This window comes from Periplaneta americana, chromosome 12 (assembly GCF_040183065.1).
Source record: "Periplaneta americana isolate PAMFEO1 chromosome 12, P.americana_PAMFEO1_priV1, whole genome shotgun sequence".
In the NCBI taxonomy this organism is placed as follows: Eukaryota; Metazoa; Arthropoda; class Insecta; order Blattodea; family Blattidae; genus Periplaneta; species Periplaneta americana.
This window is the reverse complement of record NC_091128.1, coordinates 146,391,684-146,408,036: the sequence shown is the minus strand read 5'-3', so window position 1 is coordinate 146,408,036 and position 16,353 is coordinate 146,391,684. Positions and strand designations below refer to the sequence as shown.

Below are 16,353 nucleotides of genomic sequence, written 5' to 3'. Positions count from 1 at the left end.
TCTTAACAATGAACATGTACTGCATTTTCGCGTTCTTACATTTTCACGGCAAATCTAATTTCGTGCAAAATTGATTTAGAATGTATCAGTTACGTTTCATATCTCCTGGGGTTTAAAATGTGATCACATGTGTAAAAAAAAAAAAACCTATAAATGAAAAATGTATTAACGAAAAACGTATAACCGAAATAAATTAACATGGGAAGTGCAGAAATCTTGTCAAGACCTTAGAAAAAAAACTTTTAAGTGTGAAATGTATAAAAAAGTTTTATTGTAAATAAAAATACATTTAATGTTTGGCGGCAATGGGTTATAAGTAACAGGCAAACAAACTGATTTACTTTATAAATTATTACCGACACCAATTAATGAGTATGCTAATAATTGTTAACACAGCTTTCAAATTTTTAAATTATTAGATTAATAAATAATTTTAAGTATGTATTAATAATTCATAACTAAGATTTAAATTTCCAGAATGACGGAAATATGTTAGGAGAAAATCCACAAACTATTAAGGAAAACACGGAAATTTTACTTGAAGCAAGTAAAGCTATAGGTTTGGAAGTAAATCCCGAAAAAAAAAAAAAAAAAAAAAAAAAAAAAAAAAAAAAAGTATATGATTACATCTCGTGACCAGAATATTGTACGAAATGGAAATATAAAAACTGGAAATTTATCCTTTGAAGAGGTGGAAAAATTCAAATATCTTGGAGCAACAGTAACAAATATAAAAATGACACTCAGGAGGAAATTAAACGCAGAATAAATATGGGAAATGCCTGTTATTATTCGGTTGAGAAGCTATTATCATCTAGTCTGCTGTCAAAAAATCTGAAAGTTAGAATTTATAAAACAGTTATATTACCGTTTGTTCTATATGGTTGTGAAACTTGGACTCTCACTTTGAGAGAGGATCAGAGACTAAGGGTGTTTGAGAATAAGGTTCTTAGGAAAATATTTGGGGCTAAGAGGGATGAAGTTATACGAGAATGGAGGAAGTTACATAATGCAGAATTGCATGCATTGTATTCTTCACCTGACATAATTAGAAACATTAAATCCAGATGGGCAGGACATGTAGCATGTATGGCCAAATCCAGAAATGCATACAGTGTTAGTTGGGAGGCCAGAGGGAAAAATATCTTTGTGTAGGCTGAGGCGTAGATGAAAGAATAATATTAAAATGGATTTGAGGGAGGTGGGATATGATGATAGAGACTGGATTAATCTTGCACAGGATAGGGATCGATGGTGAGCTTATGTGAGGGCGGCCATGAACCACTGGGTACCTTAAAAGCCATAAGTAAGTAAAATTTAAATTTAAAACTCAACTAAGTAAAATCACGATTTAAATCATTATACCCTCGTACAAAGACAATTTACGTTCTTATAAAAGTGGTAAAAATAAACACATTAATTTAGTTATTAAAATGGAATGTAAAATATTCAAAATAATTATACACAAGGGTTAAATTAACAAAAATAAACTAAGTACTGAGGCAAAAGGAACATAACTATAATCATCATTAAAGAGAAAAATTAACACAATCTAACTTAATTAATTAATCAATTAATAAGGAAATAAATAAATACACACATACATAAACAAACATGAAACCACATAAAAAACAAAATAGTATAGAATGTTCTCGAAATTTCTTTTGAGATTATAAACTGAAGTTCATCATCTTATTCAGGTGTATTCTGAATAGCTCAAAAGAAAATGAACTACAAATGGTAAAATCATTACTTGTAAAGATACAAGAACTTAATTCTCACAAAACACGTCAAACATATAATGCCAAAGTAAGTGTCATCTTCATGACATTAATTTTTTCCTTCGGGGATATCTCAAACAGTCTGTGTATGCCATATCTATCTGTGTCCAAAGACATTCATTCTCAGTGATCATATTGCTCGTGGGTCTTACTGCAGTCCGAGTTCTCTTGGACTTCTCATACATGTTCAGCAGGACAAGAATTCACACTGTGAACCATGTATTACTATGTAAAGTATGTTTCACTGAACATTTTCTATGATATACAAATATAGAGATCGAAATGCTATCACTTGGACAAAAAGTGCTTAGAGATTTATGTTCATATTAACTTACTTCATTATCACAGCCAGCAGAACATACTCCTAAATTCTGAACACACATTCTAGAATTATTCTGCATCACGTATAATAAAAATAAAAGCAGAATAAAAAATTCGTTAACAGTTATTTATGCAACAAGTGGATAATCGTGATGATTATGGCATGAGTGAATGTTTGTCACACGAACGATAGTGTGTGTGACAATTTTCACATGTGTCATAATAAGATTATCCGCGAGTTGGATACAACATTTTATGGCATCTTAGCATCATAAATTGTAGGAAATAAACTATGAAAGAAATTCGGGATCCACAGCTGACAAATTGTCTTCATATATTCATATCGATTAGTTGGCCTGGCATTGACAATGAGTAAAGAGGAATGAATGACCTTGTAGGTTATGTTACAAATGTTCCTTTAGTTTGTTAATATAGTTTCTCTGAGCCACGGAACTGTTTTATGTGATATTATAAAACTGATACAAAAGATTGAAAATAAATGATACGTTACCTTGTGTCCTGCATTTCATTTCTTGTTACATGGCGCGTAGAAGATATTCAGACGAGTTGCATACATCCCGATCCAAGCATTCCGGTATTATGTCATACAGCGAATACGTCATTATTTTATAGGCATGCGTACCATAATAAGCCCATTATGAACGATATTCGATGTAATAACAACCTGTTTATAATGCTAGGATGGCATAAAAAGTATTATGGGATTCTGAGTCCTTTTAGTGACATCCACACATTTCATTTCATTAAAGTGACCATCTTAGACGCTAAGTCAACAGCAAATTACACTCACAAAATTGAACGTTGCTGTGAATTCTGTTTGAAACTGACAAGAACTTTGCAATATTTTCACTATAGGAGAGTGCTCTTTTCCCTTTCCCTCTTTTTATAGCTGTACTTTTCTTTGACTAGCTCAACAAGTGGCATTCCACTGAACTTCCTACAGTTTCTTTGCACACATTCCTTAAAATAAATAATTAAAAGATACCAAATTAATGTATAATGAGAAAGTATGAAAGATTTACAGGGAAAAAATAAACTACAGAAAACTTAACTCATCCTCATTTAACACAAAATTCCCTGAAAGAGGTGGTATAATGCACTAAAAGTTGAATTCATTTACTTTCTTTCATGCCAAACAGAAAATACCCAACACACTCATTGCACATCCTTTGCCACTGAAGGAGAAAATGCCTTATTTTCCACATATTATCATTATTACTTCTATTTATACGTGCATCAATGTTTACATACAATAAATTAATCCCAAGCAAAAATAACTTTCTGAATTACATCTACGGAAATTAAATGTATAAAAATTAATTACATGCAACTACAAAATGTGATCAGCTCAAAAGGCCATGCAAAATACATACTAAATATAATCTGATTAAAAGCCAACTGTCTAGCACTCATTATGTTACAAAACTGCAATTTTTCTGTTTCTAGTAGATATTATCTAACAACCTGTTGTGAATATATCACAACAGAATTTTTACACGATAAGCATCTAAACCTGAAAATGTAGACATAATACAACTTACCTAAGCTGAAAATTAATTTCCAAAACCCCAAAAGTCTTACAATATTTAAGATACTTTACATTAAGATTCTACAGTGCTAAATCTGGCTGCTCAAAGTTCAATATGATTTTAATGATGTGAATGACTTTTTTTTTCCAAGTGCAGGTGAAATTCTATGCACAGGAAGTGTTAACCTACTTACTGTTGTGAATACAATTCTTCCTGTGCAGACAATTGGTGTACTCGGTTTCCCCTGATTGAGAAAAGAAATGAAGTGAGATAAACTAAAGCAGTTTTAAATTACCATATATATGGGAGCGAAAAACAAATTGAAAAATATATATCTGTGCACATCTGAGATGATACATTCTTTCCAGCAACTGAAAACTTGTCACTATTACATTTTAAGTGAACTGAGTTTCTAAGAATACCTAAAAATGCACTCACAGTATTAAACAGTAAACAACAATATACTTTGTCAAATATTTGACAGAGTAACACAGATTCATCGAAGTTGCCTTACGTTTGGTGTAGCTGTGACATTTTAATGCCTATATGCTCACTGTAATACAAATTACAGAGCATGACATAAACTAATTTAAAAAATACAATCAATACTGAATAAGGAAATAAGTACAATTTATGTCGAAAAAGAGTGAACACTATGAACTAGAGAGCAGAACAGTAAAACACTTCAAACATTTGTAGCAAAATAAGTTCAAATGCCGCAGAGTAAATTACTCCAAGTACATAAAATGTTCAGCACTGAACAAAGACGTTTTCATTTAAAAATTCAATGTAAACAAATTAATTACATATGCCTTTCATATATGATAAAGTGGTATGTTAACAATATATTTCAGCATTTTCTCACTACTTCTGAGGTAAACAATTTTAATGGAGAACTACAAATGTAATTTTTTTTTGTAAGAAACATTATTTAACTGTGTACTCATCATTATTAAACAAAATTCGTGAGCAATGTCGTCATAGCACAATTCATAAATTATTTTCATTTTTACTGGCATCATTTTACTGGGTTACAAGAAACAATGACGTGTAATGCTTGTATTTTTGGAAATTAATAAAAAAAATATTCTATTTAATTGTCTAGGTTGTTTAAATCATTTGTAACCTACAAATTTTTATTACATTGGCTGATTTATAAACAACATAAACTTATTTAATTTTACATTATGTTATTAACCACGATCATTTTAATTATGTTAATTTATTCTAAATACTTAATTTCTGTTGGTGATATGAATTTATGTACATATACTCAAAAAATACCAATATCAAACAGTCGAATACTGTACACATCTAGAAATTATTAGAATATTTACAATTATTTTTATAGAGTTTACATCCGTCTAGTTGGTGGTCTGCATAGACAATTTTATCTTATATGGTTTTAAGCAGCGAGAATATAACAAATAACAAATTAAAACAATTATCTTTAAAACAAGAAGCATAAAAATTACATACTCCTGAAAAAATACGAGATATCAGTTGTCTGGACACTTTGAACAAATACATCAAACTAGTGAAGGAATCTTCAGTATCAAGGCATCTCTATGTTACTGCGAGAATCACTTCTATTGGAAAACATTTTCTATGGTTTATGTCTTGTTTAGCAGTTTCTTGTCCAATGGTATTCATCACATTTTCAAAAGCTTGACAGGAAATTCTTATAACATTTTTTAAACCTGCTCAATGGACCTATTTTTAATGACTGCACACAAAAACGTGGTTTAGCTATGTCCTTCTTCAGTACCTAAAATGACACGAGCCAAAGAACAAAGCAAGACGTCCTCCTAAGTTACCACATTGGTGGATACTGTACGAGAAAATAAGCATAATTGTTTGCATACAAAATGTTCACGCACAAATTCTTTACACTGTTTGCGACAAAAACAAAATTTGTTTCTGAGTTGGAGACAACCTTGAATAACTGCAGAACAGTATAGGCGAACGTCAGTACTGCACAAATGTGTACATACAAACATGTGCCGCACAAAATTGTGGTGGAACAAAATCTTTACTCTGCAAAACTTGTAGCAGATGTCTATAATTCAAGACAACAGAAAAGTATGCCCATAAAGTCTTCTTAATGTATTACTTAAGCTATACCATGTTACTATTTTCTATAAGTCAGTTCAATTATTAGCATTTGCTGATGACATTTATATAATAACAAGGTAAGAAAGAGATATTAAAGAAACCTTCGAGTCACTAAAAACTGCTGCTGATTCAAAGGGATTGAAAATCAACGAGACAAAATCTAAATACACGGCAGTTGGTAAAACCCAAAACAAAAATATACCCGGAACATATTTTGTAATTGGTGGTTTCAAATTGGAGACAGAGTTTTGTATATCTTGGATCATTAATAATAATAATAATAATAATAATAATAATAATAATAATAATAATAATAATAATAATAATAATAATAATACAGATGAAATAAACAGAAGAATACAGAATGCTAACAGAAGCTATTATGGTCTTCAGAAACATTTCAAATCAAAGTTACTTTCCCAGGAGACTAAATATATATAGTATATAAAACTCTCATAAGGCCTGTATTTTTGTATGCCTCTGAGACTTGGACCTTGACTGACATATTTGAAAGGAAAATATTACGTAGAATCTATGAATTCATAAAGAAGGAGAAAGCTGGAGAATAAGAAATAACTAAGAACTACACTAGCTTTTATAAGTCTCTCTATGTTCGTTCATTCATTCATTCATTCATTCATTCATTCATTCATTCATTCATTCATTCATTCATTTATTTTATTCCATAGATCTTACATGAGCACTGAAGCTTTCAGATGTGGAACAAGTCAAAATTTTACAATATTACAATTATAATTTTTACAAATTTTTACAGTTTTACAATTTAGTAATTTTCTACAATTTTTACAATTTTGTGCAATTTTTTACAATATTTTGGCGAGATGTAGTGAGATGAGGTGAGGTCCGAGGATTCGCCAAAAGATTACCCGGCATTTGCCTTTTGGTTGGGGAAAACATTGGAAAAACACAACCAGGTAATAAAATCAAAGGGGAGGGTAACCAAATCAAAGGGGTTGATGCCGAGGACTCGCTATAGACCATCCGGCTTCAATCCCAAAACTGAATCAAGATATCCAGACTGAGATAAGCAGGTCATGTCATGAGGATGAACGAGAATGAGATGCCAAAAAGGATTATGAAATTTAAGCCTGATGGGAGGAGGAGCATAGGAAGACCTAGGCTCTGTTGGATGGACTGTAATAGATGATATAAGGAAGCTTGGTATCAAAAGCTGGAGGAGTGTAGCCAAAGACAGAGTCCTATGGAAGAAACTCCTAAAGGAAGTCAAGATCCACAGTGGGCTGTAGTACTACTGATGATGATGACGATGATATTAAATTGTTACAACTTCCTACAGGCCTGTCAATTTCTATGTTTCTTAAACAAGCAAATGTAGCTAGTCCAGTTACAGTCACAATATATGTCCGAATTTATCAGTTTTCTCACTGTAATCTATCACTCATCCAAAGTAATAAGGTCACACTCATAAGCAACAGCCACTCTCTCTTATCTTTCATGCTGCTTCTCACATTCATAGCTTAAGGCAGATGTTTGCTGAAGCTCTACTATACTTCTATTTAAAGTTACTTATACAGTGAAACCTGTTCAAATTGGAAACTGAATAATCTGGAATCCTGTCTATTCCGGAACAATTTATCAATCCTGGAGAAATTTATCTGTATTATGTATAATTTTTCCTGAACAAAACAGAAACTATCCAACGCGGAAATGGAAACTGTTTGCTATTGTTCAAAACGGAAATAATATTTTGGACACACTATTTTGATGTAAACTATATTTTGAAACAGTATGTAACTTCAAGGAATGTACGAAATATCTACGTCACTAAGGTAAAAACAAGTTTTATTTACAAATTTTAGAGGATGCGAGGGTGTGTTGGCTGGTGGTCATAAATTTTATTACCCTGTTGACTAGACAGACGAGTCCCTTCAAAGATTTTCAATGCTTCACACCCGTATACTGTCATAGCTGGACAGAACACAAGTGTAGTGATTTCGTAATAGAAAAAAAAAAAAGTCGTGTAAAAATGTGGCACTATTATTAAGTGATGAAGTAAAAGTTGTCGAGTTAAAGGAAAATGAGAAACGAAGTGTATGGAAAATAAAGTTGAAGTTCAGTCATGGAAGACTCAGGTATAACACTTTTAAAAATTAAAGACCGTATCATGAGTGAGTGGCTTGCAGTCAATAATGGTGACATAAAAATGAAACAGAAAACAGCTGGTTATGTGGAAATAAATGAACTGTTGTGGGAATGGGTTCTTCATACCCTTTCAAAGACTGTGCCAATTTCTGGACCTATTCTGCAAAGAAAACCCTTGAACTGGCAAAGAAATTAGATAAGCCAGAATTCAAGGCTTCTAATGGATGGCTCCTAGTCCAATTAAATAAAGTGCTGTGATATAAACACAGTATTATAGTATAGTGTTGGACATTAAATTTAATGTGATTAGTAAACTTTAATAGCGTTTAATGAGTTATACAATAACATTTATACAGAAAATGAGATTTTCATCAACATGATTCACCAATGGAATAAGCAACAGAGAGTTGATTTAGTATCAGTACTGCTAAACAGAATATTTTGTACTTCTTGCAGTTTCTGGCATGCCATTTTGTTTTTCATTTATACAAATGATAAAATATTCAATTTTAACTTCACACCTGAATAATATGGAAACCTGTCCACAACGGAAAAAAAAGTTAGACCATGTCACTTATGTCTTAAATAGGTTTTACTGTAGTAAGACATTCAAAAAATAATGGCAACAGAGTTACTGTTTCATATTAAATTTATTTAGGTTATTTTTGACATTACATACTTCAAATGTAGTCATCTGTCATATCAACAATATGTTCTCAAATCCTTGGAAGACAGCGGACTCCATCTGCAGCATCATTTATGGATATATCTCTCACTGATCGATCTAAAGCTCTTTGGATGTCAACCTATGATTGAGAGCGAATGCCTTACTTCTACCCATATTTAAATAGTTCGGTATGGTAGGATTTCTCTTCCACAAGCTTCTTATAATGTCCTAAAGCACTGAGTTATATCTTTTCTTCCTGCAGCTTGGATTTTTATGAAGCACCTACTGAACATTTTTTAGGGTTCTAGCACTTACTACACATCAGAAACAGTCACCTTCTTTAGAAAATATGGTTACTTCGAGACTTTCAATATTGCAGATTTATGAAACAATTGGTGCTCTATTACATACTACAAGATTCCAATGGTCACCGCTAGGAGCACTAATTTACAGCATTGTTGCCATTCCTTATCGAATGCACTAGTAAATAAGCCCAATATTTTTAAATTTTTATAATGTTGTTACACTTTATTGTCGTAACAGGTCTAAACAATAACACAGGGGAAACACATTGACATAGCAGTAATAATTGAAAATAAAGAAGTTACAAGTTATTAAAGGTTTATTTTTTTCAGTTGCTTATTTAACGATGCTGTACCAACTAATTTATTTAGCATTGATGGAATTGGTGGACTGATGATAGCAAGATGGTATTTGGCGAGATGAGGCCGAAGATTCGCCATAGATTACCAGACATTCGCCTTACAATTGGAGAAAACCTCGGAAAAAACCAACCAGGTAATCAGCCCAAGTGAGAATCAAACCCACACCTGAGCGTAATTCTGGATCAGCAGGCAAGCACCTTAGCCGACTGAGCTATGCCGGTAGCTTAAAAATTTATTTAATTATGCATTGATGTATAGAGGACACACAAACAAAACAAGACTATATTAACAGAAATTGTAATTCCAATAGAAACTTGTGAAAATCACAAATACAGTAGAACCCCAATTATCCGTCACCCTATTAACCGATCTGCGGATTATCCGACTGTCTTTCTGTTGCTCTTTCTTTCTTTCCTTCTTCCTTTCTTTACTACAGAATTAAACGCGTAAGAAACTTAGTACTGTACCTTATATTATAATCCTATTTTTTGTAGAGTGTTTTATTAAAAGCCTTTACCTTTACATAGTACTACTGCAAGCAATAAGAACGTTACTTGAAGGTATTTTTCCCAACTTGTAAAATAGTCACTACCTGCTTTCAAAGAAATAGTCTTAAGAACTTCCGCACAATATATAGCAAACCTGTGCAGCATTCAGTCCTTGTCCTACTACTCGAATGCCCGTACTTTATAACTTCTATGTAAAATATCTTCCACGAGTGTCAAAAGTATTTTGCTAAGTATCGAAATAAAAATACAAATAATTGAGGGGTTTGGGAAAAGAAAAAACCGCGGCTCATTTCGCATCAGAATACGTGATTGACGTTACAACTGCGCGCGATCTAATGAAAAATAAGGATAAACTGCATAACGTATGTAGATCTACATCAAGAGTCCCCTACTATTCCTTTCCTTCCGCAAACAACCATCATAAGGAACTTCCTTGGCCCTTATAAACCCGTCGTTGACAACCAGAATTAAATTAGTGAACTTCTGATTACTATCTAGCATGCTAAACACAAACTTCGGAGGAATATTATGAGACTGTAATATGGAATTATGCAAATATTTTATGGTACGGATTATCCGATGTTTTTGATTAACCGTCCAGTCCACTCCCTTCATTACTACGGATAATAGAGGTTCTACTGTAGATGAAAAAATTATAAAATTCCAATTTCCTTGACTATACCGGGAGTAACTCTTGCTCCTATTTTTTTTTTATGTTATATAGTCTCGCACATTCACAGGCAATGTCATAAATACAAACTGTGCTCCTTGAGCCAGTGTGTGCAAAATTTGTGGAGGCGGTTTTGTATGTACAACTAACTGTTCCACTGTTCCCTTGTTTATCAAAGTCTCCGGTAGTGTAGGGGTAAAGCGTCTGAGTTGTATGCAGAGAGATTTTCCTATACGAAAGTCATCCGAATTCTACTGTCATTCCTTAAAATGCAGTGTTGCCTACATCCCGAAAAAATAGGGGCAACAGCACAGGCTGTATATTGCTACATTTCGAAAACATGGAGTACCTTTATGAAAGTGATAGAATTAGTATTTTATGAGAAATTACAGGAATAAAAAATACTCCAGTAACTGTATCTTAATAAATAGTGACTTGAATATTCGATCTGGAAGAGAATCAACAACCGAAGAGGCTATATTTGGAAAAGAACAAATGAATGACAGATAATTCCTGGAAGACTTTACACCTTACAATGTCTTCAGAATTACGAATTCCTTCTTCAGTAATAAACAAATGAAAAGACGTTTATTAGAAATAAGTTGTAAATAATTGACTACACAAAGTGATTTACGACAATTCAACAGCACTTAGGAATTCTGTTCTATAACTCCCTGAAATGAATGACATTACTTACGGTTCATCCCATATATACTCATTCTGTGTTCACTCCATATTCAGTCCTGGAGAATAGCTCTTGGTAACAGATCCAACAAATAAGTTTCTTTACTCTTCTTTCCGTACCTTCTCTGATAATGGAGCCAACATGTAGCTCAAAAACATTGGGTATCTTTACATCTAGGACATGGTACACATATCAAAAAACCTCGTGAACTTTATTTTCAAATGGCTGTAGCTTCTTTCTTTTTAATTTTATTTTAGTGGGTTATTTTACGACACTTTATCAACAGCTTAGGTTATTTAGCATCTGAATGAGATGAAGGTGATAATGCCGGTGAAATGAGTCCTGGGTCCAACACCGAAAGTTACCCAGCATTTGCTCATACTGGGTCGAGGGAAAACCCTGGAAAAAACCTCAACCAGGTAACTTGCCCCGACTGGGAATCGAACCCGGGCCACCTGGTTTCGCAGCCAGACGCGCTGACCGTTACTCCACAGGTGTGGACTGTAGCTTCTTAATACTGAGATTTTTCGTATAATATTTTGTGCCCAAATTAGTCCATAGAATCCCTAAGTGCTGCTGAATCATTGTAAATCACTCTGTACATTCGCATTGAAGAAAATTATCTGTATGTGATGGACATAATACTTAACAGAGGCAAGCAACATAATTTGGAACATATTTCTTTCTTAAGACTAATACAGTAACACAATGGAAGAAACAAAAGCAAAATTCAATGAAAAGATATGACAAAGAATTGAAAATGTATTAATCTGAGAGTGTAAGATTTTACAAATTCTACTTACATTACTTCAAGTTTTACTAATCATTAGTGTGCAATATTTAAAGAATTTGCCAATAGCAATACTACTGAAGATAAATGCACCAATGTAATAATAGTAATAGCAAGAAATTACAGAATAAGTACTTAGGGGAAAGAAATAAAATTATTAAAGATAAGTGGAAAGATATCAGTAGAACAATGAAAAGAGACAAACTACACAATCTCTCATAATAATACATTCGAACGTTCAAGTAGTAATTTATTATAAGGTAGAAATTACAGAAGTCAGTAGTAAAAGTTGTATAAAAACCCTAATCTGGCCAATAAGCACTATATAAAACAGTGTTCACGAAAGAAAAATGACATATAAATAATCACATATTTCAATAAATGATGAGACAAACAGCCCAGATTAATGTGATCAGTTATGAAATTCAAATTATATAAACAATGACATAGAGCTCGAATAATCATGCGTCTGAAGAATAAAATAAAAAATAAATGAAGTAGATATCATAACATTAGAAGAATACAGGACATGACTGCCTGGCATCACATCTTTGCAAGATTGGAATTTACAACACAGAAGAATGTTCACTGTGCAACAGGCATCTTCAATGAAAGAACATCTGCTTCAATGCTCTAAACCGAAGAAAGAAGTGCAGTAGTGCAGGAATTTGAGTGCTCTTTACTGGGAGACAGAAAGCAAAATGGGTTAAATGATCCCAAAAATGGCCATTGGAAAACAACGCTGTTAGGCGATATTGAAATGGTACTTAAAGCATTAATAATGAAATGCTTCGAGTTATGTTCAAATGTTTAGAACTTTCAATGGATTCAGCATTAGATTTTTAATTGTAATTTCTGTGGTTTATAATACATGTGTTGCCAAAGATATGAACAACCAGAACGTGCAGAAAGATAAAAGTAATTTCAATTTTTGAAAAGTATGAATGGAATTACTGCAAAAAGTTTACAGATTCAAAGACTGATTTGAGCTATTTATAAAGTTACAGTTGGGTACTCTGAAAGAAAAACAATATCAAAAAAGGAATGATCTTGTACGGATAAACAAACAGAATTTAATATTCCGATTAATAGAAACTTAAATGTAAAAAGAACTGAACTGATATGAAGAAAAAAGTTACAGAACAGATTACAAAACAGACATAAGTAAATTTAAAAAAAAAAAAAACAGTATGTAAACCAAACAGCATTCATGCTGAAAATGTTCAGAAGAAATTTTAAAATATCAAAGCATAAAACATGACTGTCCAATGTCAATGTTTAATATGCATAAGACGGTGTAGTCGAACAATGAAAGTTAAATAACATATCTCTCTCTATATATATATATATATATATATATCAAAAGTAAATCAAAAGTCTGGAACCATATAAATATTGTCCACATGCTTGATTTTCGATTAATATGGATGTTACCAGTATTTGTGAGACCAAATGCTCCACCAGTGACACATTCGATTCTAGCCCTCAGCTATTTCAAAAGCCATAATTTTGGATGCAACTTTGAAATTTTAAATGGAAAGGGGGTAATGTAGATACTCAAAATCATGTGAAATTTTCTGGGGGGGGGGGGGGGAACAATGGTACAATTTGTTCTGAGATATCTCTAATCATTTTCAGGTTATTTAAGGGAACTCGCTACTGAGTTTTCGTCAATTTTGGCCAATATTAAAAGTTAAATTTTTTTACTGATGAACTGTATTGACTAGGAACAAACCCATGCACCATTTCATTGTAGGTAGTCTTAGCATCATTTTAAAAGTTCAAGAAACAAATTATCTTTATTTTAGACCCAGATATTTGTTTACTAAAATTATAAACACTTTTTTATATTTTATTTTTTTTCTGAGTACATTTTTCAACATAAAATTTTGAAAATAATTGTGCACATGTAACTCATCAACATCTATTCGATTTTAAAATTTCAAAAACTTTCAATAAAAATTGTGGAGATTAGAAATCTCAGTAGCGTGTCCCCTTAAAGTTAACTGTCATAATGACACAAACATTAGTTACTGCATCTACAGATATTTTATCCATGTATTGTGGGTCCCTATCACCACGGCATGGCGTGTCCTCAGGTTGCGGATAGAGGAGATGGCCTCCAGATATGGAGGGTAGCTGTGAATATATTGAATAAGCAGTCGTGGACAGCCGATAAGGGGTGGTCCTCCAGCTTGGGGGTTGGGCGAAGGGCTAACAACCCATCACCGTAAAAAACAGCTTGTTACGAAACCTAACAATAAGCTTCAGAATGGGACTGATCCTCCGGCACGACCACAGCAAAGGAACAAGGTTATAAGATTTGGTACATGGAACGTAACTAGTCTTTATAGAACAGGAGGGGTAACATTAGTAGCAAACGAACTAGCTAGATATAGAATAGACTTCGTGGGAGTACAAGAGGTTAGGTTAGATGGGAATGGCATATCACAAATAGGCGATTACTTGTTGTATTATAGGGAAGGAAACATTAATCACCAATTAGGAACAGGATTCTTTGTACATAAAAGAATAAAATCAGCAGTAAATAAGGTCGAATTTATCAGTGACAGGTTACTGTATTTAGTATTGGAAGTGTATTATCTAGCGAAATTTATAAACTTGTACTTGCAATTTGGGAAAAGGAAATTGTACTAGAACAATGGAAGGAGTCCATAATCGTACCTATTTTTAAGAAGGGGGACAAGACTAATTGTAGTAACTTTCGAGGAATATCACTTTTGTTGACGTCATACAAAATTTTGTCGAATATCCTTTTGAGAAGATTAACTCCATTTGTAGATGAAATTATTGGGGATCATCAGTGTGGTTTCAGGCGTAATAGAATGACTATTGATCAGATTTTTTGTATTCGACAGATATTGGAGAAAAAAATGGGAGTATAAGGGTACAGTACATCAGTTATTCATAGATTTCAAAAAGGCGTATGACTCAGTTAAGAGAGAAGTTTTATATAATATTCTTATTGAATTTGGTATTCCCAAGAAACTAATTCGATTAATTAAAATGTTTCTTAGTGAAACTTACAGCAGAGTCCGTATAGGCCAGTTTCTATCTGATGCTTTTCCAATTCACTGCGGGCTAAAGCAGGGAGATGCACTATCACCTTTACTTTTTAACTTCGCTCTAGAATATGCCATTAGGAAAGTTCAGGATAACAGACAGGGTTTGGAATTGAACGGGTTACATCAGCTTCTTGTCTATGCGGATGACGTGAATATGTTAGGAGAAAATCCACAAACGATTAGGGAAAACGCAGAAATTCTACTTGAAGCAAGTAAAGAGATAGGGTTGGAAGTAAATCCCGAAAAGACTAAGTATATGATTATGTCTCGTGATCAGAATATTGTACGAAATGGAACTATAAAAGTTGGGGATTTATCCTTCGAAGATGTGGAAAAACTCAAATATCTTGGAGCAACAGTAACAAATGTAAATGACACTCGGGAGGAAATTAAACGCAGAATAAATATGGGAAATGCCTGTTATTATTTGGTTGAGAAGCTTTTGTCATCTAGTCTGCTGTCAAAAAATCTGAAAGTTAGAATTTATAAAACAGTTATATTACCGGTTGTTCTGTATGATTGTGAAACTTGGACTCTCATTTTGATAGAGGAACAGAGATTGAGGGTTTTTGAGAATAAGGTTCTTAGGAAAATATTTGGGGCTAAGATGGATGAAGTTACAGGAGAATGGAGAAAGTTACACAACGCAGAGCTGCACACATTGTATCCTTTACCTGACATAATTAGGAACATTAAATCCCAACGTTTGAGATGGTCAGGGCATGTAGCACGTATGGGCGAATCCAGAAATGCATATAGAGTGTTAGTTGGGAGGCCGGAGGGGAAAAGACCTTTGGGGAGGCCGAGACGTAGATGGGAAGATAATATTAAAATGGATTTGAGGGAGGTGGGATATGATGGTAGGGACTGGATCAATCTTGCCCAGGATAGGCTTATGTGAGGGCGGCAATGAACCTCCGGGTTCCTTAAAAGCCAGTAAGTAAGTAACAGATATTTTATAACATGTTACAGAACTAAGGAGGCTTTGGAAAAGGTATTTTTATGCAATTCTGGTGATTAACTTTTCCTGCTTTACTGTTTGGTTAAGTAGTTTACATTTCAAATTCAGGACAGAAACTGCTACTCCAAGCATGGTGTTCACTCCCATACCTTCGCTCTCTATGTCTCCTGCATATTAGCCCAAATCACATATATAACAGATTGCTCGGCTCTATAGGCTTTGACAGTAACAACTTTCATCAATTTCACTATGCTGCCATCTAGCTACTGCATAAGAAGTCACGTTATAACTTTCATTTGAATTGCATGGAGCAACTGTACTTGCATCTAGCAGTCATTCTAAATCGACGGTGATGATCCTGGAGGTTGTTCTCTTCCACATGTTACCAATTTGTTATATATGTGATCAGGGATATTAGCAACTCCACCT

The 16,353-nt window shown here is 33.3% G+C and overlaps 1 protein-coding gene across 14 annotated transcripts in view; it reads right to left on the bottom strand.

Moving 5' to 3' along the window:
• The window catches only part of hppy (MAP4K3-like protein hppy), a 136,067-nt gene that overhangs the window by 53,029 nt on the left and 66,685 nt on the right, over nucleotides 1-16,353 (bottom strand). For 6 of the 14 annotated variants that reach the window (XM_069842162.1, XM_069842163.1, XM_069842168.1 and 3 more), the window contains one exon: nucleotides 3,846-3,896. The exons of the other annotated variants lie outside the window; for them this stretch is intronic. In XM_069842162.1, the coding sequence (XP_069698263.1) occupies nucleotides 3,846-3,896 (51 nt within the window). The remainder of the gene's footprint in view (nucleotides 1-3,845; nucleotides 3,897-16,353) is intronic. 14 annotated transcript variants of the gene reach the window in all.